The 21,913-nt window shown below is 35.2% G+C and overlaps 1 protein-coding gene across 1 annotated transcript in view; it reads left to right on the top strand.

The window, feature by feature from the left end:
- Nucleotides 1-9,524, top strand: part of TMEM47 (transmembrane protein 47) — a gene marked incomplete at both ends in the record, with an annotated part of 29,638 nt that extends 20,114 nt beyond the window's left edge. Inside the window, one exon of the mRNA XM_080718464.1 lies at nt 9,346-9,524. Within this exon, the coding sequence (XP_080574590.1) occupies nt 9,346-9,524 (179 nt within the window). The remainder of the gene's footprint in view (nt 1-9,345) is intronic.
- Between the last annotated feature and the right edge of the window lie 12,389 nt (nt 9,525-21,913).

The following is a 21,913-nucleotide window of genomic DNA, read 5'->3' as shown; positions in this document are numbered from 1 at the left end:
ACATTTCAATATTTCTTTTTGCTTTCTTTCTTACCAGAGAATATTTTTTTCTTTTTTTTAGGTGAAACTATCATATATTTATTTTTCAGAAAAAAATCTATCCTGATATGGAATATGGACTCTAGATACCCAAAACAATCTCGAAGCAAAAACAAAGCTAGAAGATGTATATTTTCTGATTTCAAACCATATAAAGCTACAATAATTGAAACAGTGTAGTACTGTTCTAAAGGCAGATATATAGACCATTGGAGTTAAATACAAGCCTAGAGCTAACTTCTTCCCTATATTGTCAAGTTATTTTTGACAAGGTTTCCACGAAGATTTGGTGGTGGAAATAATAATCTTTTAACTAAATATTGTTGAAAAATAATAATTACATGGAAAAGAATAAAATTGGACCCTTACCTAATCCCACATACAAGTATTAACTCAAACTAGATAAAAGACCTAAATATAAATCTTAAGACTATAAACTTTTAGGAGAAAATCTGAGTCATAAAACCTCACAACATTGAAATTGGCAGTGATTTCTTGGATATGATTTCAATGGCACAGGCAACAGAAGAATATACAAACTCCCTAAAAAATAAAAGAAAATATTGTATCCAAAGACAATGTAAACAGAGTTAAAAGTTACTAATAGAATTGGATAAAATATTTCCAAATGCTATATCTGAAGGTATATTAATATTCCAACTAGAAATCCTAAAAATTAACAACAATAAAGGCAAACAATACAATTTAGAGATAGGTAAAAGACTAACATAAATAATGAATCTCCACAGATAACCAATCTTAGTTGTCTGTTGGATGGAAACTCTTGTTTCTCTGGTTCTGGTGAGTTCTGGTGTGTGTTACCTATTTCTTCTTTGTAGTTAATCTCTTTGAGTATTTTCTCTAGCGCTGGTTTTGAAGACATAAATTCCTTCAGTTTCTGTTTGTTATGGAAGCTTCTTATTTCTCCATCTAATTTGATAGAAAGTTTTGCTGGATAGGAAATTTTTGGCTGGAAGTTATTTTCTTTCAGAGTTTGGAATATGTTACTCCAAGCCCTTCTGGCTCTCATGACTTGGTTTGGGAAGTCTGGAGTGATTCTAATTGGTTTGCCTCTGAATGTCACTTGGCCCTTTGTTTTTGTTGCCTTTAAGATTCTCTGCTTGGCTTCCACATTGGTCATTTTGACAATTATATGGCGTGGGGATCCTCTTCTCGGATCCTGTCTAAAGGGAGTTCTATAAGTTTCCTGGATCTGTGTATCAACCTCTTGCTCTATATTTGGAAAATTTTCTGCTATTACTTCCTTGAAGAGATTGTTGATCCCTTTGGTATCACTTTCTTTTCCCTCCTCTATTCCAATTATTCTTAGGTTAGCTCTCTTAAGATGGGCCCATATTTCTTCAATGTCAGATTCCTGCTGTTGGATATCTTTTTCTAGATTAGAAACTATGCATTCATTTTTGGATTGCTCATCTTCTAAGAGCGAGATTCTGTTCTCCATGTGGTCTAATCGGTTGTTTGTGCTTTGAATTGAGGCCTTTACTTCATTAATTGCATCCTTTATCTCTTTTTGGCTCTCTCTGAGTTCTTTTCGAAGCACTTCTATTATTTCTACAGTTATTTTCCTGATTTGATCTTCTAGAAATCTCTGATTTTCTGTTTTATCAGGTTCTGATGTTGTGGGGTTGTGCACATTCATTACTTCAGTGTTATTCCTCTTTCCCATGATTTCGGAGGTTTGTGCCTTCTCTGGGTTCTTCCCTTGGGTCACTATGGCTTCACTTAAGGTGCTCTGGATCTCGAGTCTCTATTATCTCAGACCCTACTACTCCTTTACTGGGTTGTATCACAGAGTCTCCGACCCAGGGAGTCGATAGAGGCTGCTTTAAACTATGGGGGGTGCCAGGTTGCACGCTCTCCTATGGTGTGATATCTCTGCCACCACCACTCCCTCACTGGGTCAAGTCCCAGGAGGCACAATACTGGGATTTCTCCTCTGTGGCCCGCAATTTGACTCACTGTTCTTGAGTACGTAGATGTAGCTGTATTGGACTCGGTGAATTCACTGCTGCTGCCGCCGCCAGTGGCAATATGGCGCCTCTGCCACGCCCTCGGCCATGAGGCTGGCGTATTTTTTCTTCTCTGGTTTTGATTTCCACTCTGAATCCCTGCAGCGTGTGCTGAGCTCAGCCACTGGGAGCTTTAAATGCTGTCTGCGCCGAAAGATCCCGCCTGGCTGTTCCGCATCGGCTCACCTCGGCTTGCTGTAGCCATCCGCTGAGTTCGCCGCTGCCACCGGCAGTATGGCGCTGCTGCCGCGTCCTCGGGCGCGTGTGTCTCCTCTGTGGCCCTGAGCTCTGTTCTCAGTCCGCTTTCTCTCTGGAGCCTGGTGGTTTTTTTGTTTTTCTGGTGATGGTGTTTTCTGGCTATGAAAGGCGCTCTTTTTGTGGTAATGGAGATTGGTTGTTAGCGGGACTCTTAAGCCCCGCTTTTCTCGGTCGCCATCTTCCCGGAAGTCAATTACAGTCTATATAAACTATTGGCTTGCAATGTCTTACTCACCGGTAGTAGAAGTTCAAATTTTAGAACCAAATTCTATCTATAATAATTAACTCAGCACCTACCATATATCACAGACTTAGACAATATACACTATTTCATTAAGACCACAATTGTACAGTTGAATATAGCATATTTATTGTTGTGTAGCTGACAGTGATAGAAAATATATGACATGATTCTAATAACGGGCATCTAGTTCTCTTCACTAAGGACTTGGTGAAATTATAGGACTGTTTTCTTTTTCTTGGTTTATTTCTTTAATTGTTTGGTTTCTGAACTGGCTTCAGATCACTATTATGCCCAACAGGTATTTAGGATGACTGTCCTTTTCTTTAAATTGGTGCATTATAATTATGCATCATAATGAGGTTCAGAGTGTTAGGAACATACATGCACATAATACTTGGTGTATAACAATAGAGTTGATATTGATAACTTTATATACGAACATAACATTATTCAACTGTTTCCTTTATCAGATCTCTTCAACCTTCCCATCTCCCTCTCTAAATCTTCTTCTACTAGTATCTTCCCTTACTTATCTGAAGTCCCTTAGAGAAACTTTCTACACAGGGACTTTATACTTTAATACAAATTACAGAAAATCTTCAGTCTTTTATGATATAAATTTTAAATAACATAATCCTCATTTATAATATTATTAAAGATGCTTTCTTTTGTTATCTCTACAAAAAGACCCCATGTGATTATTTATCTGGACTGGTGATCTATTTTCAGGATCCTACAACTTATTTATATTCCTGATCTGTCTGTGATTAGAGGCTTGTATTTTGGACCCCTTGTCACTGTCTTATAAATTATGGTGAGAGGGCTAGGGTCATTAAGGATCTAGATTTGGGCAGAAAAAAAATTGTGTCCAGCATATATTTCAAAGTAAAAGAAAATTATTACAGATTTCATGTTACTTTCCAGGTACTAATTATCAAACTATATTTTGGTTGGTGTGATTTATGATACCATTGCCCAATAATTAATTCCACACCATCACTTTTAGTAGATATAAATTAAGAGCTTCATATTAATACTTCGTGCACAAATATCTTTATTCTTCAAATTATAATTTCTTTCATTTAATTTTATATTTATGGACCTAGCTGGTAAGGCTTGCCAACTTTGCCTTAAATCATCTCCTAAACCTGCAGCTTATTTTCATATGTCATTATTACCTTAGTTGGGGCCACACCTGTTCCTCAAGTGGCATATCTCACATCGTAGGTTTTGTCTCCCCCTACTTTTTTTTTCACTATGGTAATATCTGACTTAAAATGTCTGTGACTCCTTTCTTTCCCATTGCTAGAATCTAGTTATACAGTTCTTGCTTAGAGTCATTTTTTACATTTTCTGACCTTTCTTTTCCACTGACAGCACCTTAGTCATCACTGTATTCAGGTACCCAGGCACTGACAAACCCTTTAGGGGCCTGTCCTTCTCTCTTCTCTTCCCTATATAGTCTCTTTTGCACAAAAACACATGAGTTCTGTTTTTGAATTACAGATCTGGTCTTGTCACTTGCCTCTTTGGTCTCCACAGAAGAAGTCCCTACAACAAGTAATCAAGTGCAAATACTTTATTTAGGAGATAAAATTAAAGGATATGGTAAGGGATATGAAAAATAAAGCAAAGTTGGAAGGGAGCCAATAAAAGGTACATTACCAACCCAGTTGTCACTTGAAGCAAAAGCAGCTGGAGCTTAATCTTCCTGGAGAAGAATTATCTTACAGGAAAGACTGTTTTCTTTTTCTTTTCTTTTTTTTTTTTTGTAAACCAACTTCTGAGGTCTATGACAAGGGCCATTGGTTGTTATTCAGGGACCGCAGTGTTCATTTTCTAGGACATCTGACCTGCCCTACAGGCAGACAAAGTAGCTTTAGTGGCCAGAGGAAACTCAAGCAAAGAAATGCAAATGCTGACAATTGGAAGTCAGGTTGACATTTATGGAAGTGGTGAGGATGAGAATTTATGGATAAGGTATCAATCGAATCTATAATTAAAATAACATTTCAGATTTCACCTTAGAGAAACAAAAGTCTATTATTTTATGATTTGTTCGGGCTTTTATAGTCTTAACCAAACATGTCACTGTGCATGCAGCCTTCATTCTGCCCATGTGAATTTCCTATAGGGATGTTTATACTTGTGACCTCTATATTGTTGCTTCTTCCTAGAGATTTTTTTTTCATCTTTTTATTCTTACCAAGTTCTACCCATCCTTCAAGAACCAGTTCAAAAGGTGCTTCTATGCTGAAGCTCTGACTTTATTCTCTAAGTAGGACTGATGTGATACATCTTTGGAGCTTGGTAAATGCATTTTGAATGAATTACAAATAAGCATGTGTCCAGTAGTGCTGATGAAAACATTGATTTGTATTTATCTGTTTTAGCCCCCACCGTCATAGTGTGACATGTCAAAGGTCAAGGGCCATGCCCTCTATATCTTACTCATTTCACCTAGAACACAGTGGGCACCCAATAAATATTTACTTAAATAAAGAAATATTTCCTTAGAAGAAAATATTTAATATTTCTATATTGAATATTTTGAATACCTTAATATTAAAAACATTGAAAATACCACCTTAAAACTAGGGAAAACACAGGAAGTACTTGCTTCAAATTCCTATCATGCTTCTCTCCACAGTTTTGTGGTCAATAATTTTACTGTCTGTTTTCACAAAAGGGGGGAAATATAAAATGAAACCCCAAATTATCTTCAAATTCTGAAATGCTCCATAAATTTACTTATGTTGGCCCTGAGGCAGAGCAGAGAATACCACAGCAAAACCCTAATATCCTTTTATTGATTTATAGTAAAACACAAATATAGTGTGATCACATTTGATTTCTCAACATTAGTCTTCCCTCCTTTTGCAGAATTTTCAAAAGACAGGGAGTTATTTGTATATACAGTCATTTATTTTATTAAGTGGAAAATATTTATTAATGTAGATTCATATTTTTCTCAGTTTTAACATGTATTTTTCTCTGTTATCCCAGAGAAAGTAAAGTAATTTAGAGGCATAAAGTGTTTTAGGGTAATTTTCATCTGGCTTCAACACAATAAAGGTCTAAAATGCTACTCAAGAAATTGTGCACTGTAGCCTAATGGAGTTGTATTTCTACTTTTCCACTGTAAGAAAATTATGATTATATTGTACAATACAAGCCAAGTATTTGTTAAATAAAACACATTGATATTAACATTGAGAACAGTATAGGTAAACACTTTACTCCAGGGACTGGCCCATTTGCAAAAGAATCAGTATAAAATCCTTTTATGATCTAATTCAGATTAGTTGTCACTTACCTGCTCACTCTCTAGCAGCTGTCTATCACATTTTGAATAAAATCCAGACTTCTAACCATGGTTCTCAAGGCTGTTCATGAACTGTACATGATCAGGCCCCTCCTGTCCCTTCCATGGCTATTCTCTCCCTCTGTGGCCTCTGCTGCAACTATGGCATTCTTCTTGGTATTCTAGTATACTGGATGCTCTTTGTGTAAGGAGTTGGGTGCTGCCTGTACCTTTCTCCACCTAGAATGCTCACTCACTACTATATTGACCTGGACCTCTATTTCATTTAGGTCTGTTCTCAAATATTTCCTCTTCAGAGTAGCCTTTTCCCATTATCCATCTAAAAGTGTAGCCTTCATCCCTCTGGTCCTGCTTTCTTGGATTTCCCTGTCTCTCAGCAGTACTTGCCATTGTACTCAGTATTTACTTACTAATGGGCTGCCTAGGGATCAGAGTAGCAGCTTTGTCTCTTTTATTACCAGTAATATCTTATACTGTACTACTTTAGAAACAATCAGATATTTATGGAATGGATGAATTTGTTGAACAGCAACTTAATGACTATACATAACTCACACTTCTTTTAATATATTTTATGGATACATTGTAATCATATAGCATAGTGAGATTGTCATACAAACATGTGCACAGGTTTTGGTGTGTTTCGCTTAGGTCCCACCCCTCCTCCTACATAATAGTAAGATTCATAGTGATACTTTAATACATGGGCATAGCATAATTTGAACTGTTTCTTTTCATATCTCAGTCATCCTGGGCAGGATCAGCAATTATATTAGTGACTAGATCATAGAAACCTAAAAAGAAATATTTTTTTGCAATACGTTTAGTAACTTTGGAATTTTTTTTTCTGTACTTCATTGGTTGGTAGTAATTGACTTTTTGTTTACTTTAAGACATTTACAACATGAAAGGTCCCCTTTTCCCACAAAGGCAAAGAGCATACTTTTTTAAGTGTGTGCCACCACGCCCGGCGTCTACTTAATGTACATTTTATCACTTACTGAAAATAGACAAAGTGTGGGTTATATAATATGCTCTCAGCTGAGTCCTAACAATGACCTAAAACTTTTTTCTGAGATTTTTTAAGCTAAAAACAGGGTATAGTTTCTATTTTGAATGTAAAGAGATTCACTTTTACATAAACCTCTCTGTTCACTCTCAGTAATAAAATACAAGTATTGAGTTACAAGGCAAAAATTTTTGAAATTCTTAAATTTGGTTCCAGATCCCTTACTTCCTACTCAGATTCTATAGAAAGTAATGTTTTTGAAGAATCATGCCTTCAGGACTTTGTTGTATTTTATCATTTTTATGCCAGAGGTAGACGATGTTTTGTGGGCTTCCCAGGAATGTTATTCATATTTGGTAATATGATCCATAGGTTCTAAGAATAGATGGGCATAGATATTAAGGCATAAAATTCCAGTTTCATTAAACAAACTACCCTTCCTGTTGCTCTTTTTAAAAAGTTTAATAAAGACTCGGGTGTCATGGCACATGCCTGTAATCCTGGCACTTGGTAGGTTGAGACAGGAGAATGGCAGATTCCAGGCCAGTCTCAGCAACTTAGTGAGACCCTGTTTTAATACAAAAAATAAAAGTGGCTGGGGATAGAAATAGAATGCTTCTGGCTTCAATCCCTAGTACCACAAAAACAAAAAAGAAAGAAAAATAAAATAGGGTTGGGGGTGTAGCTCATTTGTAGGATGCCTCTGGTTTCAACCCCCAGGATCCCCCCAAAAAGGACCTTAATTGTTCACATTTTTGTTCTTGAACTTCAAGAATTTATAGTATTTTAAGGTGAATTATACAATAATCATTTAAACCAAAAATATTACTTCATATATAAGAGGTTGGCTCTTACTGCTTGTGTGCTTGTATATCCTCTCAAGTCTTGTACTCCAATGTGATATATGACTACAATGCACCAATTAAAAAAAATAAAATATTTAATCTAAAAAGAAAGTCAAAAAAAAGAAAGTACTTTTAGGTTTATATGCTTTTGTAATGTGGCCACTTCAGAAGTGAGTGAGCATATCTATGCTCCAATGAAATTTCTTTTGAAAAACAAGCTGCAGACCAGATTCAGTAGTTTCTCAACTCCTATTAAATATAACTTTACCCTAGATTTTTAGGGAGAAGATTGTTTATTTCTTGGGTGTTGAAACTGTCATGAAATAAAGAAGGAGAGAGATCCATCTCATAAATTCTCATTGAGTAATTTAATTAAGTGCAAGTTACATAAAATTTATCTAATGGGAAGTTTTAAATTTTAAAGAGATGATGTCATCTCTTGTGTGTCCCATGTAGAAATATCTACAGGATATATGCCACTTTACTTTTAGTTTAAGAAAACTTTCCTTCTTCTACATTACTCATGAATTGTTTTATTTTATTTTATTAAATATGACTCATCACATGTCCTCTTTTGTCCTGACTGGAAGCTAAGATGTAACTAGGAGATGAGAGCTAAATTTTGTGCTCTGCTATAGTAGCCATCCTTATCCTAATAGCTTTTCATTTATTTATTTACTTTTGTGTGTGTGTGTGTGTGTGTGTGTGTGTGTGTGTGTGTGTGTGTGGTACTGGGGTTCCGGGAAACCCTTCTACCTCTGGGCTACACTCCGAGAGGTATTTTATATTTTTATTTGGAAACAGGGTCTCTTAAGCCAGCACAGCTGGCTTCGAACCTGCACTATCCTCCTGTCTCCGCCTCCCAAGCACGGGGATTACAAGCTGCGCCACCATGCCCGGCTATCCTAAGTTTTTCAATAACATCTTCCATGCCTTCATTGACTTCTCTCTTGAAAACAGATGGAAAAGAGATATGAAGTATCATCTATTAGCTATAACAGAAAGATGATAATTGTGGTTTCTTGACAAAGATAATTTTAGAGCCTCTTTAAAGATGAGAAACATGGACTGAATAAAGGAAAAGAATGAAACTACTTTTGGATCGGAGTGATAGGACTTTATTAAGTAAGGCAGAACTTTCTGGAATACTGGGCTGAGTTAGATGCAAAGTCATAATGACAATAAAGGGATATCTCATGATTCACTGGTTGACCAATTTCATCAGTTGATGGGAATTTGAATTTCCTAGTTTCTCGAGCACATGAATAAATAACAAGGGTTTGTGTTTGCATTGAAGTCACTATTTTTATACTTACAGGATCTGTATAGAAGGAAAATTTTGCATAACTAGTACTATTTAATAATTGTATATGTGTTTGTAAGGTGAGAATCACTATTACAAATAGGGCAATTCTTAACATACTGTAAAAATGTTTAAACAAAAAAGTTAGTATTTTAAAGTACTCCATCTACAATAAGCAGTGCTTTAAAATTTTTTCCCTTAAAAAGTAACCCTTATAATATGCGTAGTTATGTTTTTATTCTTCTACTTCCTGTAAATAACATTTTCTAATTCTGATTTGCTTTTCTTTCAGTTGTTTTACAGGTTTGCAGCCTGGTCCTTTACCCAATCAAGTTCATTGAAACTGTGAGCTTGAAAATTTATCATGAGTTCAACTGGGGTTATGGCCTTGCCTGGGGTGCAACTATATTTTCATTTGGGGGTGCCATCCTTTACTGCCTGAACCCTAAGAACTATGAAGACTACTACTAAAACCAAGTCTCAGATTAAAAAAAAAGAAAGAAAAATCAACCACCCAACAAAAGTTTTACGTCTGCATCTTTTCTAACTCACTGTTTTTAAAATACTTGTGGAGTATCAAAGCAGTTTGCTCAGTTGATTTAATATATTTTGCCTTTTGGTTTTCAATATCATAACCAGCTTTTACATCCATTTTAGAGACCTGCACAAATTAAAAGAGCTGATTAGACTTAGGCAAATGCTGCAAACTTCCAATATGTTCATATCATTTTCCTTGACAAGTGAAGGGTATGTATGACAGCAACTATTATGAGAATCTAGTTGGAATGAGAATTGCCTGAATTTCCTATTGCCTGCAGGGGAGCAACTGGTATAAACAACATTTGTAAGTTCCTTTGGGCTGACAAGGATTCCACTGTTAGAACCCTTATCACCTTTTTATCCTACCCAGTGACTACATTGGCTATTGGTTATTTGCTTGAGTGAGCTCTTGAAATGTGAACAGCCCTCCAACATCTAATGGGTGTTTTGAATATAGCTAACTGGTTAATGATACACATTCTACCTTCAAGAATATTCTTTTTTTTAACAATTTTTTATTGAACATAAGTAGTATACATTTATACTATATTTGGTGCCCTCTCACCCCCGCCCCCTTTCCTCCCCCCACCAATGGTTGTCCAGGTTAACCATGTCTTATTCATAATTTTACACATGTTCAGGTGTAGAACCTCATTAATCCAGATCGGATATTCTTTTTAATGGGAAATTATGCCTTGTCAATGAGCATATCTCTGGGAAGGAGACATGGAGATATGTGCTATTCATTATGTGGTTAGACATTGTGCCTCAGTTTCACCTAGAATAGGAGAAGATCGAAAGTTTCTGCTCTCCCTGAGGCTAAAAGAAAGAAATACACTATGAGTTGCTTTTGTACCCTTTAAATCATTTACCAAACATTGCAGCAAATAATTGTGTAACAAGTCTAAATATTTTTATAGAAAGTGAACCATTAGTATAAATGGTAATATGTTTTTCCCTTATCCTCCACATCCATTCACTGATTACATATAGAATTAATATTTGCTCTAGTGAAGTGGTTTGGACACTAACCTTGTACACACTGTTAAGAGGCTTAGATTGGTATTCACACTTATTTACCATAAAAAGTACATGTACCTTAAAGCTTTTGCTCTATGTTCTGTACTGTTTCACTGAAAAGTGTTAATAGAATTGCCTAAGAGGAAACATTGAAATGGTGTTAATCTTAAAATTAATGATTCTTCTGTAAGCACTGTAGTTCAAAAGAAAGTAGCAGTTAGGATGATCATTTTGTGGAAAACTCATTAGAAGGCTGCTATTTTTTGCAAGTACTTTAAATGTTTTCATTTTAAAAGAGAAATAGTAGTAGATTTATATAAATGTCTTGATAAAGGAGTAGAATTCATTTGGTTATCACCTGGTCCTCTAAAGTTAACTGATGGGCTAACTTATTTCTGCACACAATTATAATGGATTTATATAGGGGAATCATTTATTGACTATTCCAAGGGAAGGAAATATCAATAATAGAGAATAAGTTTGCAACTAATCTCTCATTGCAAACTTACGTTGTTCTGTTTAATATACAAATTTGGATAGTTTAATTATGAACCTATTTTTATATAAAATATACAATTCTAATATAAAAGTTATAAATAATTATTTTTTTTAACAAATACACTAAAACAGTATGTTTTGGTTCGGCCCTCTTGCAGAAAGCATTGGAAAAATGACTTACAGTGTTCCTATTTACTGTTGTTTTGCAAAATTCATCAAGAGTAGGACCACATCAATAGTATTTATTAAGTAGCTTTACCTCCCAGAGCAGAATTCTGCTTTCAGCTTGTCTTACAAATGGTTGCCAAAAAAATAGCCCTCCTCCTCTTCCTGAATAAAGTATTTTGTTATTCAAATGCCAAAAAACCACTTATCTTGTGAATTTTCTATAGAATCACAAAGTAATTATGAAGTACCAGGTTTATTATTGCCAGGTTTAGTAGTGATAGACAAAAGTGATTAAGTATATCTTAGAAACCTTTATAAAAGTATGAATCATGAGAACCTATGAGTGGAAATTTTTCAGTAAGATATTAGTATTATAGAATATTTTGAAACAATTTTCTTGAGAAATAGTAAAATCTGAGGCAGACTGCCTTGCAGTTAATTGCATATTGTCAGAGCAGCATGAGACGTACTACATTTAGATAGAGATTTAAGCTACTAACCATGTTTTATTATGAGATCTCTAAATTCCTGAATAATTGAAGAACAGTACTTTGGTGCTGACATAAATGAGGCACTTTTCTTGGACCTAGTGGAGGATGCAGTGTGCTGTTAACACCAACATATCTAGTCTTATCAAGTTTTCGTTCTCTGTCAACATGACAAGCTAGATAGTGACGGAATACATTATAGGTTGAGGCACACATATTTGCATTGTACTGAAAGGTAGATTTTTTTCTGTAACTGTTTTCCCTCCCTGGTGGAGAGCCCTGTGCTATATTTCTACTATCACTAATATTTGGAAGTGTTTCATTACTAACAAGGCTCAGTACAACAAGAAAATTGTTGCTCATCTGAAATACTACTTTGTCTATCAGAAAAAACATGAGTGAGGTTTTCACTTAACATAAACATTATGTCTTTGCAGCATTAGATTTTTTGATGTTTTCATAAACAAGATTGTTAACCACAAACGCATTGTTTATCTTAGAGAAATTATATATATATATATATATATATATATATATATATATATATACACACACACACACACACACATAGCATAAAAGTACTCAGCAGGGCTAGTTATTTGGATTTCTTGCACAAGTATTTAGCTTTTTATAAGTTCAACATGTAAATTTTAAAGACAAATATAGAGAGACCTATGTGTTTGAAATATAAATGATATATATGGATTAGCATGTACTTGTATATTATTAAACATGCAATGAACTGACTGGTAAGTGATGTCTAGTTGTATGGCTAGCAATGTAATTTATTCAGACCGTATTTTTGTACAGAGCAGCGCACACTAACCTATGCCTCTGTGTCCTCTTTAATGCCTAAAACTGTGCCTAGAAATTTCATCTGTCTTAAAACTTAAAATGTACTTCATGCTGTTTATGCTATTAATTTCTCTACTGCTAATCTATATTTATTGTTTTCAAATATATGCCATGTTTACTACTTAAATATGAATTTATGATATCCTGGTTACTTTTTTTTAACAGTCATCTGGAGGAAACCTGTTTATCGCTCCAGTGATTTTGAGTTTGCAGTTTCATGATCAATTCTTTATTTCGTGATTTTTGTAGTTGACATGAAGTTATCTATGTGGAAAAATACAAATAAAAGTGGTTTCACTGATATGGTTTGAGTTTGTGTCTTCTCTGTTGTGTAAACCCTTTAGATAAAACTTCTAATTTACATGTCTTCAATTAATTTTCTCCTTTCAAATGTATATTACTTTGGAAATCCAGCATATGTTTATTTCATTTTAAAATATTTTTGTTTCTTTGTGGTACCAAGGATTGAAACTAAGGATTCATATACTAGGCAAGAACTCTAACCTGAACTATACCCTCAGGTCCCCATAATAGGGTTTTTAAATTTTTTATATTTCAAGTTCTTACCCAACATCCTTTCTGTCATCTGCAGTTGAATTATATGAATCAGCAATAAAAGCCTCTTTTAAAATGTACAGAAAGGAGATGGAGGTATAGACTGTCTTTTTCTCTACTCCATAATCACAGAATTAGAAACAAGAGTAGTGAAACTGTTTGATATTGTATGTTGGGTTTTGGTAGTTTTTGATTTGCAGAATATATTAATCCAGGCTTCCCTACATTCTACCTTTCTGCTTTTGCTTTAATTAAAGAGGCACTTTATATATTCAGTGCATATGCGCATATATACATAAAAATTTATGTTAGGTATGTTGGTATAAGCCTATAATCCTAGTACTTAGAATGCTGATATGAGAGGCTGGCAGGTCCAAGGCCAGCACACAGTAACTCATAAAAAACGGTTGGTGGTATAGCTCAGTGGTTGAGTACTGCTGGGTTCAATCCCCAGTACCACACACACACACACAATCATAAAATTAAAATTCAGTATCACACTTTGGTGTGAATGCAATAGTATTCACTTGTATGTATGCCAGAAAATCTTCTTGAAGATAGAAATAAAATTATATGCAATTAAGCATACTTTATTATATTGATAAAATCTTTTTGAACATAAAATATATTTATTATAAATATGTCTCATGAACCTTCAGGTTTTGAGTGGTTCTGTTATTTCTGCTAAAAAGAAAATATTTTAAAACACTTCTAAGCCTGTAATTAATATCAAACTTTCAAAAATATGCATATTTGTTGTAAAATTGAACATTTTCTCATTTTTCTAATAATGTTTCTCTTTTTCAGTGGCCTTTTAGTATACTACTTTGATGACATAGCATCATTAATTGGATATATTGTATTTTTAGTGTAAGTAATTTTCTTATAGAGGATTCTTATGAGCAAATCACCTTTACAAACATGTCTTGCCTGATAATTTTCTATGACACAATTCCTCTGAATTTGGAAGAACATGGAGACATAATCTCACTAGGACCTGACAAGGGAAAATCTTTGCCTTTAGAGATTTCATTATGAACATAAAAAAGCAATTTCAGTTTACTTTTTCATATTGTTCATATATCCTGTGAACAATCTGCTTTATTAAGTCAAGCCCATGCTATGTTGATAATGTTCCAATTCAATAGTTTTTAAGTCATTTTGGTTAGAAAACAAATTGATGATGAAATTCTATATTCTGTAGATGAATCCACTGAATACCTAAATTATTGATTTGTTTATCAAATTTTAATGGTTTGACTTTATGTTAATAGCTTTTCAGAAGTGCAGTGTTAAATGGGTAAAATTAAAAGAGCAAATAAAAATTAGAATTAAGCACTTAGGAGTATTTTTATAAGAAGCACTAATTAAATAATTCAGCTTCTATGTCAAGTTTTGGGACACAGTATCATAGCAACTTAATCTCAAAAGTTAAAATAAGACTAAACAAAACTGTGTAATAAAATGCCAACAGTTTTCTTAAACAAAGCAAGTTTGAGAAATTCATGGAAGTCCTCACATTTCTAACTACTAAATGTTGCCCTGGGAAGAGGTTCCATAGAGCTACACTTGGAAAATTTATTTTCAGAGTCACTAGCTAAGTAACTTGCATTTATATTCCAGAAGGAAATCTAATTGCTCCAAAGTATAACGAAAAGAACAGGAACTGAACTGTTCAAGTGGAAAGGATAATATGTGATGTTTCTAAGCCAAGATTAACAACACAGAAAGAATGGTGTTCTTTGTACAACCAAAGCTGTGTTGAGTAGTTCACCAGAGAAACTCAGCTTTGGCAAGCAATTTTTTCCAAGTTGAATGACTTCATAGAAATAATGATTATAAAAGAAGCTTGGAGCAAGTACTGGAAAGTCATGTCATCAAACCACTGGAAAGTTTGAATATTTCAATTTCTGCAACAAAATTCTAATATGTATGTGTGCGTGCACACACACATACTCATGCTATTTTTTGAATGTATGAATATCAGTCATTCGTAGACAATATTGAATTTTTAAATGAAAATATATTTCACAAGAAAGACTTAAATTATTTTAAACCTGAGCAAGAGACTTTTAAAATTGTTATGAATGTGAAGTTAAATTCTTAAGAATTTAATGGAGAAGAAACACCACTTTGCTGGGTTGTAATACTATGTGTTCAGTACAAAGGCAGTTAATGCTATCATGCTTGGCAACTTCTCTCTGGCAATTTTCTGTTGTATCAAAATAATTTTGAAGAAGGAGTCCCCTTGATGCAGGCTCAGTGGGGCTCTTATGTTCTTCATCAGAAGAATCAGGAACACAACTATAACTGGAACTAGACTCTATTGGGACACCTTTCCCTAGCCAAAGGGAGGGATAGCACTGACCAAGGTAGTTAGGTTCACTCTCAAGGCAAAGGAGGGAGCTAGTTTTATTTATGAGAAAGGGTGGTAGGGGTGAGCTAGAGTTTAGAATGTTAATTGGCTTTAGGTACTTTTTCTGGGGTAGCACTTTAACTCTGAGCAAGGATTAGTTGGCTATCCTGGCACCAAATATTACAACTCATATCAATGTGATATCCCATATAAACATCTCTGCTTCATGTTAAGTATGAAGTGCTGCAGCATTTAAGAGAGCACATAGGTGGAGAGGAAAGAAAAACATAAATGGCAAATAGCCAGCTAAGGATCCTGTGAATTGACTGTTAAGGTGACCTATCAACAATTTTATTCTTTATGTCATGGCCAAGGTATTCTGGCCTTCTTAATACTGACATTTTGGAGCTGATAGGACTATATGAAAGGTAGTGAGTGAGAGGATAGGGAATGGTACCCATCATACTCTTTGTTTAGGAGGAGGGTACTGCTATTGAACCCAGAGGTGTTCTATCACTGAGCTATACCCCAGACCATTTTATTTTTGAAACATGGTCCCACTAAGTTAGAGCATGCTGGCTTCAAATCTGTGATCCTCCTGTCTCAGCCTCCCAAGTACTTGGAGTATAGTCATGTGCCACTTTACCTGGCTCTTATAGCCAACAATCCATGTTAAGTTAAGGTGAAAGAGTAAGGGAAGGATATTCCATACATTGAATAGTTAACAATCTGTGAGTTAAGGCCCAGGAATAATGCATTTGCTTTTTGTTCCCTTTGTGATCCCTTACTGTCTCATTCCCCCTCAGAATTTTTACATCTTTAATCTTAAGGGATTTTGCTGTGTGTGTGTGTGTGTGTGTGTCTGTCTGTCTGTGTGTGTGTATGTGGTACTGGGGATAGAACTCAGAGGCTTTCTTCCTCCAGGCAACACTCCTAGACCTATTTTTATATTTTATTTGGAAACGTAGTCTGACTATGTTGCTGAGAGCCTCACTAAGTAGCTGAGGCTGGCTTTGAACCTGTGTGATCCTCCTGCCTCAGCCTTCCAAGTGCGGGGATTACAAGTGTGTGCCACCACACATGGCTTAAGGTGTGCTGCTTTTTAATGGGGTCTCTAACTGTCTCACTTTTTTTTTCCTGGGGGAAATTGGCAACTCCAGACATCACAGTTTTTCAATTATTATTATTCCAATAAGTGTTTCCAATTATTAACTTTTAGGTGAAACTTTCCTCAAATGATTTCTAGCTACTTTGGCTGTGTTAATAATTTGAGATGTGGTAATGTGAAGAAAACAAAATAAATTGTAATAAACATTTAACATATGATCAGAAAAGGCATTTTTCTCATTTGACTAACGGCTATGAATGCTGTTTATCATGACAAATTTATTTGGCATGATGTAGAAATTCCATGGAGATGTAAACTTGTACATATATTTTCTAGTTCCATTTCTTGAAGACCTTAATATTTTAGAATTTTTATGATGAGGAAGGATTTTGGAAAACTCATTGCTCAAAAACTCAGTGCAAACTACAATACTTAGCACATATCTTTCCATTCAACACTCAAGATGTGGAATATTTTTTCTGTTTGTCTCAGAAAATTAATAAATGTTGGTATATATTTAGCGAGGCATATGAGCTTCAGAAAGTTCAAGTACAATTCAAGATGCAATAACCAAATGCTCCCAGTGATTGCAGAACATCTCTAGATCAGAAATGCTCTAAAGGACAAAGCAATGAAACTTCTTAGGCCCATTCAAACCAAAAGTGCTGTTTGGCTTCAATTAGACTTGTTTGAATTTGATATGTTTTGGTGAGGAAAACTCTGGTAATATGATGTTTTCCTCAGGTTGGTCTGGTTTTTATTTATAAGTATACATATGTATATATGCAATGCATTTATATACTTATGATGGTTTAGAATTGGATCATTTTTAGAATTGTTTATAATTTATGGACATAAAAAGTAGAAGTCAGAGTAAGTATTGGGAAAAATTACATACAGGAAAAGGAAATTGAATGGTTAGCTTTTTCAAATGTTGTCATGTATAACTGCACAATTGTGAAAAAGAGTAGAAACTTGGAAGAGTTTGTGCATTTGATTAGTTTTGGAATTTATTCTCCATCCATGATTTCCCTGAGAATAATGGAGAACTTGGAATACAGCCATATTTGTACCACATGACCTTGTACCCCAGGTCAGAGATGATTAGAGCAGACATGGTTCCTGCCTTAAGCTAGTTCCCTCTGTTTCTCTTGCCCATTAATTTGGAATTGGTCTCTGCATGTAGCTAATAATAAAATACAAAGACTATGGGGCCTTGGAGTGTGTGCAGAGATGCAAGGAAAACAAACAGCAGAGAAAAAAGGAATGGAATTAATCCATAGAGACAAGCAGTCATTAGGAGCCATATAGGACCTAGAGGGAAAGATAGAGAGGAACCTCAGTTCCTAGTAAGTTCAAACTGCCTTATGTTCCATGTTGATATGACATAGGTCATAGCAACAATTTCATGTTTTTATTAAGCCAGTTTTAGTTGGACAAGGCAGAACCTTGACAGAGACCCATTTGATAGAGGTCTCAGTATTCATGTTGTACTAAATTTCTAAATAAGAATTACTTGAAGATTTCTTAACACCTCCCATCCCATCCCAGATGTCAACACTTCCTGGTCCCCCATCAAAAATTTCTCCAAGTTATCCCATTCACATTAAAATATAACTTATTGAAATACTTTGGTCTTAACTCCTCTACATTCATATTTTTCCAAAATCAAAGTCATGTGTGAACAGGAGGGATCAATAGTTATAGTGTGAAACATATTCTGGAATCTCTGATATCACCCATGAGAGTTTTTCCCCATCTTACCTCTAGATTCTGATATTCTGCTTTGTCCCCTAAAAAGAGCACCATTCACATGTGTTCCCCAACCATGGTGGTCCAGTTGGCTTGGTCAATTTATTTGTATTTATAGCTTACTTTGAAAAACAGTCTCTTGTACATAAAACACTATCAACAGGAGTTTCTATTGCCTTCACTGTAGTGCTCCTTCAGTCTCTGGTGAATCAAGCCCAGACAGAAGCAGACTGTTGACTACAGTCAAATATTTTATTTTGCTGAGCGTGGTGGTGCATGCTTGTAATCCCAGCATTCCTAAGGCTGAGACCAAAGGATCATGTTTCACGGACAACCTCAGCTACTTAGTGAGGCTCTTTGCAACTCAGTGAGACCCTGTTTCAAAAAATAAAAAATAGAGCTGGGATTGTAACTTGAAGGTAGAATACCCCTGGGTTCCATCCCAAGCGCCACACACACAAAAAAAGAAAATTTATTTTTTCAGCTGCCCTGGAGACTTGAACTACATGGTTACTAAAATTAGTCTATCAGTTAAAATTATCCTTGGGTCATCCTTCAACCTGAACCCAAAGTGAAGAACCTAATCTCCACATTTGTGTTCACAACTCAGCCTGAGGTTAAGCAAGACATGGGAAGTAAAATTTTGCCTTCATGCTGTTGTGTTCTCCTAAAGATAAATCTGTGTCTTTTTTTTTGGGGGGGAGGGGTTGATACTGGTACTGGAGATTGAACCCAGAGGCATTTTACCTCTGAGCTACATACACCCCAGACTATTTATTGAAACAGGGTCCCCACTAAATTGCTGAGGGTCTCCCTAAGTTGCTGAAATTATCCTTAAACCTGCCTCAGCCTCCCAAGTACTGGAAATCCAGTTGTGTGCCACTATGCCTGGTGAACTGGTTTGTATTTAAAAGGTCATGACTTCATGAAAATACATACATATTGTATGCATTTCGATCTCAAGTGCTCCCAGGACATAAACAACTTTAAAGGGAGGGCCAGTCTGTCTTGAAATGAAACAAAACATATTTAGGTATTTAAATGATATAATGACTTAGTTTTTATTACAAAATATCATTTGCTATTAAAATATGTCATCACAACAATTTTCATTCAGGTGGAAAACAATTGAGGAATTTTTTTCTCCTATGAAATTCCAAATCATAAAATTCTATTGATTGATGTGAAGTTCAGTTTTGACAGACATTTTTCTTTGATTCTGTATGACAGTAGATAGCCAAAAGATAAAATGATTTATCACCAGAGCATCTACTGGTATATAATACAACATCCCTGCTTTTTTATGCATAATATCTCCAAGTCGTGTACTCAAACCACAGGTACTCAGAACATGAGGCAAAGAAGTGGTTCTGACAACTGTTGTGAAGCATTCCTGCAAGAAGGGTCCCTTAAGACTTGACAAAAGATTTCAGTGATATGGCAAAACAAAAAGGCACTTTAGTTCTTTTGATTCACTATTACTAAATACCTCATTGCTTTCTCATTTATTTAAATGTATCAGACCTCCAAAGATCTTTGGACATATTTAACAAAAAGTCTAACCATTTATCCCATTCTCTTTCTGTGACTGAGCAGCAAGATTCATTTGTCTTTGAAATACCAAGCAACTATCACACTTCCTGGGTCAAGGAAAAACACATGCCTTGTTATTTTCCATTCTTATTTGTATTTAAGAAAGCAGAGTAAAATAATTTTGCATTTATGACTCCTTCATCAGGAAAATGAAATAAAAATCCACATAGCAAACATAGGACAAGACATTTAGGAGCACTGTATTTTACAAACTGAATTTAAATGTTGCAGGAATAAAATTAGAGTCTTAAAAATATGTACGGTCAAGACTTGCCTCCTCCTATCCCCACAGCCTTTAAATGCAAACTCATGCATACTGACAGCATTCAGAAAAAAAAATAGCCCTAATGAGAATTCTCCCTTTCCCAAGGGGTGCCCTCTGCCACCATCTATTTATGGAATAATAGCTGGCTCCCTACTTCATTCTCACTTCGTACGTTTAAAAGAGCAATTTCCATTTTTGAAGTATTGCTGAAAGGAAAGAAGTCATCTTTTATCACAGTCAGGAAAGGTCAGCAAGTCAGTAATCCCCCATTCACTTACTGACAGAAATATCCTCTTTTCTTCCACAGAAGACTAGAAAAGCGATTTATTTGAGATTGGCATTAATACATAAAATGGCCAATGCACCTAGCTATGCCTGGGCAATCCCTTACATGGTCCAGAGACTTCTTTTATTGCCTGCTAAAGCTATGAATTGAATCTTTTGAACAAGCATTGTAGATAGGCTTCTCAATCCCCTCCCTAGCACTCTTCCAAAATATTGAATCCTGGCAAGGCCAAAACATTTGCATAATGAAGACCAACCCACAAGCTGTCCTTGTTCCTAGGTCCAAATGATGACCTTTCATTTGCATTTAGGTACACACACACAGATATGCAAAAGTTTTGTGTTTGCTTTTTATAAGTGTATTTCATATGTTTGTTTTCCAGTCCTCCAATCATTTTTCAAGTTTTATTGAATATTTAATATGGGTCAAATATTGTATAAGGCAGTAGAATATTACTAAAGATGTAACCTGAGACTTTGAAGGATTTATAATCTAGCATGGGAACACAAAGCTCTGTATAAAAACAATGCCTTTTTTGTTGCTTTTGGTACTATGATTGAAACTAGGTGCATTCTACCTTTGTGCTACACCCTTGGTCCTTTTTTGTTTTATTTTTTATTTAGAAACACAGTCTCACTGAGTTGCTGAGGGTTTCGCTAAATTACTAAAGCTCTCCTCAAATCTTTGATCCTCTTGTCTCAGCTTCCCAAGTACTAGGATTACAGGCATGTGCCACCAAGCCTGGAACAGGAATGACTTCTTAAAAATATGATGCTTAATGGCAGCTTAAGATAACTGCTTGTGATAAGACAAAAGATAGTCCTATAGAGGTGCTTTCATATATGACAGTCTTATTAGTATTTTTTCGTTTGTTTGTTTTTGTAGCACTGGAAATGAAATCCAGGGCCATTCTACCTCTGAGGTATACCTTCAGCCCTATTTTTAATTCTTATTTTGAAACAGGATCTCACTTAATTGCAAAGTGCCTCACTAATTAGTTGTGGCTATATATGAACCATGATTCTCCTGTCTCAGCCTCCTAAATGCTGGGATTACAAGTGTGTGCCACCATGCTCAGCTAGTATTGTTTTTTAAATAAATCATTTCTATTGTGAAAGAAAGCACAAAGAAGAGTATAGAAACACATACTTAAATTTCAATAATTTATCACAGTAAACATCTAAATAGCCATGAAACCAAGACATATAAATTGCCAGCACCTTAGAGATCTCTCATGGTATATCTGTCAGCCTTCTTGTAACCATAATCTATAGATCTGACCATATAACTTAGAGGAAAGATTATTTTCTTACAGTTTCAGGCTCAATCCATGTGACACTGGGGACCACAGGTCTCAGGGCATAGTGAAGGAAGAG

Source organism: Muscardinus avellanarius (assembly GCF_963383645.1).
Source record: "Muscardinus avellanarius genome assembly, chromosome: X".
Lineage (NCBI taxonomy): Eukaryota > Metazoa > Chordata > Mammalia > Rodentia > Gliridae > Muscardinus > Muscardinus avellanarius.
This window is presented reverse-complemented; position numbering and strand designations above follow the sequence as displayed.